Source organism: Penaeus monodon, chromosome 22 (assembly GCF_015228065.2).
Source record: "Penaeus monodon isolate SGIC_2016 chromosome 22, NSTDA_Pmon_1, whole genome shotgun sequence".
NCBI lineage: Eukaryota > Metazoa > Arthropoda > Malacostraca > Decapoda > Penaeidae > Penaeus > Penaeus monodon.
In genome coordinates, this window is record NC_051407.1 from 7,573,437 (window position 1) to 7,574,649 (window position 1,213).

Below are 1,213 nucleotides of genomic sequence, written 5' to 3' on the forward strand. Positions count from 1 at the left end.
CAGACACGCACACATAGGATAGGATATGAATAACGATATGATTATAATATTTTATATATTTTGAGAGATAATTGATTTATATTATAATAACTTAATAATATGACGAATGGTTCAATTAGGGAGTGGAATAGAGACCAGAAGGGGAGGTACCTACATTGATTTGAGAACCAGTCTGGAAACCACTTACACCACCGCCAACTTGGAAGCTACTTCCTGAACCTACATTACCTCCTGTAAATCCTCCGCTCACTGTACCAAATCCACTGCCTGCACCAACTCCACCTACACCTCTGCTAATTGTTCCAAATCCACTGCCTGCACCTATTCCACCTACTCCGCTAACCGTTCCAAATCCACTGCCTCCACCTACTCCAGCCACTCCTCCAATGTTGCCGCCTAATCCAGCGCCGGCGGCTCCAATTACTTGTCCACCAGCTTCAGCAGCTGAACCAAGGGCAGTATTGAGATCCACACCAATGGGTAGAGTTGGGTTCTCACCCTCTTCATAATTGACGAAGTAGATTTCAGGATCAGATGGAGGATGAGCAGGTACCTCGATAACACGCTGAGCTTGTTCGTCCTTTTTGTTGAGTACATAGACGATGTTCTCCTGCCTTGGTGGAGGAACAACGATGGGTTCAGGTCCTTCTCCTTCTTCGGGAAGTCGCACGAATAGGATATTATGATCAACTCTTGGAGGAGGAATGCTTGGTGGAGGACCAATAGGTTCTTTTTGTTCAGGGACATCAAAGACATATACTTTACTGTTAACAACTGGTGTAACACAAGAACCGTCCACATGTCGAACTTGTCCTTCTCCACATGGTTCCAAAATTGCAGCACCCCCATCTCCTGCAACGGAGAGGCCGGTTCCTGCGGCCTGACCAAATCCAGAGGAAAAGCCACCTACGCCATGCCCTGCACCAGCTGAAATACCATTTCCAACTCCATGTCCACCGCTGACTCCTACAGAAAATCCACTTCCCGTTGTTTGTCCTGGCCCAGTAGATAGTGTAGAACCAGCTGGTCTTTGCAGACTGTATCCCTGGAGAGCTGCAGACGTTGTTGCAACGAGTGCACAAGTCAACACCTGTGGTAAACATCATAATGATATGAAAGTATTTAAACATAGGATATACATGTAGAGAGGTAAATTAATAAATAAACAAAGTGATAGAAAGATGAATGGAGGGACTGAAAAAGAATTGCTTCA

At 45.3% G+C, this 1,213-nt stretch overlaps 1 protein-coding gene across 1 annotated transcript in view; it reads right to left on the reverse strand.

The window, feature by feature from the left end:
- Window positions 1-65: 65 nt before the first annotated feature.
- LOC119587531 (pupal cuticle protein 36-like) overlaps window positions 66-1,213 on the reverse strand; it is a 1,326-nt gene continuing 178 nt past the window's right edge. The window contains exon 2 of the mRNA XM_037936255.1: window positions 66-1,090. Within this exon, the coding sequence (XP_037792183.1) occupies window positions 116-1,090 (975 nt within the window). The 3' untranslated portion in view covers window positions 66-115. The remainder of the gene's footprint in view (window positions 1,091-1,213) is intronic.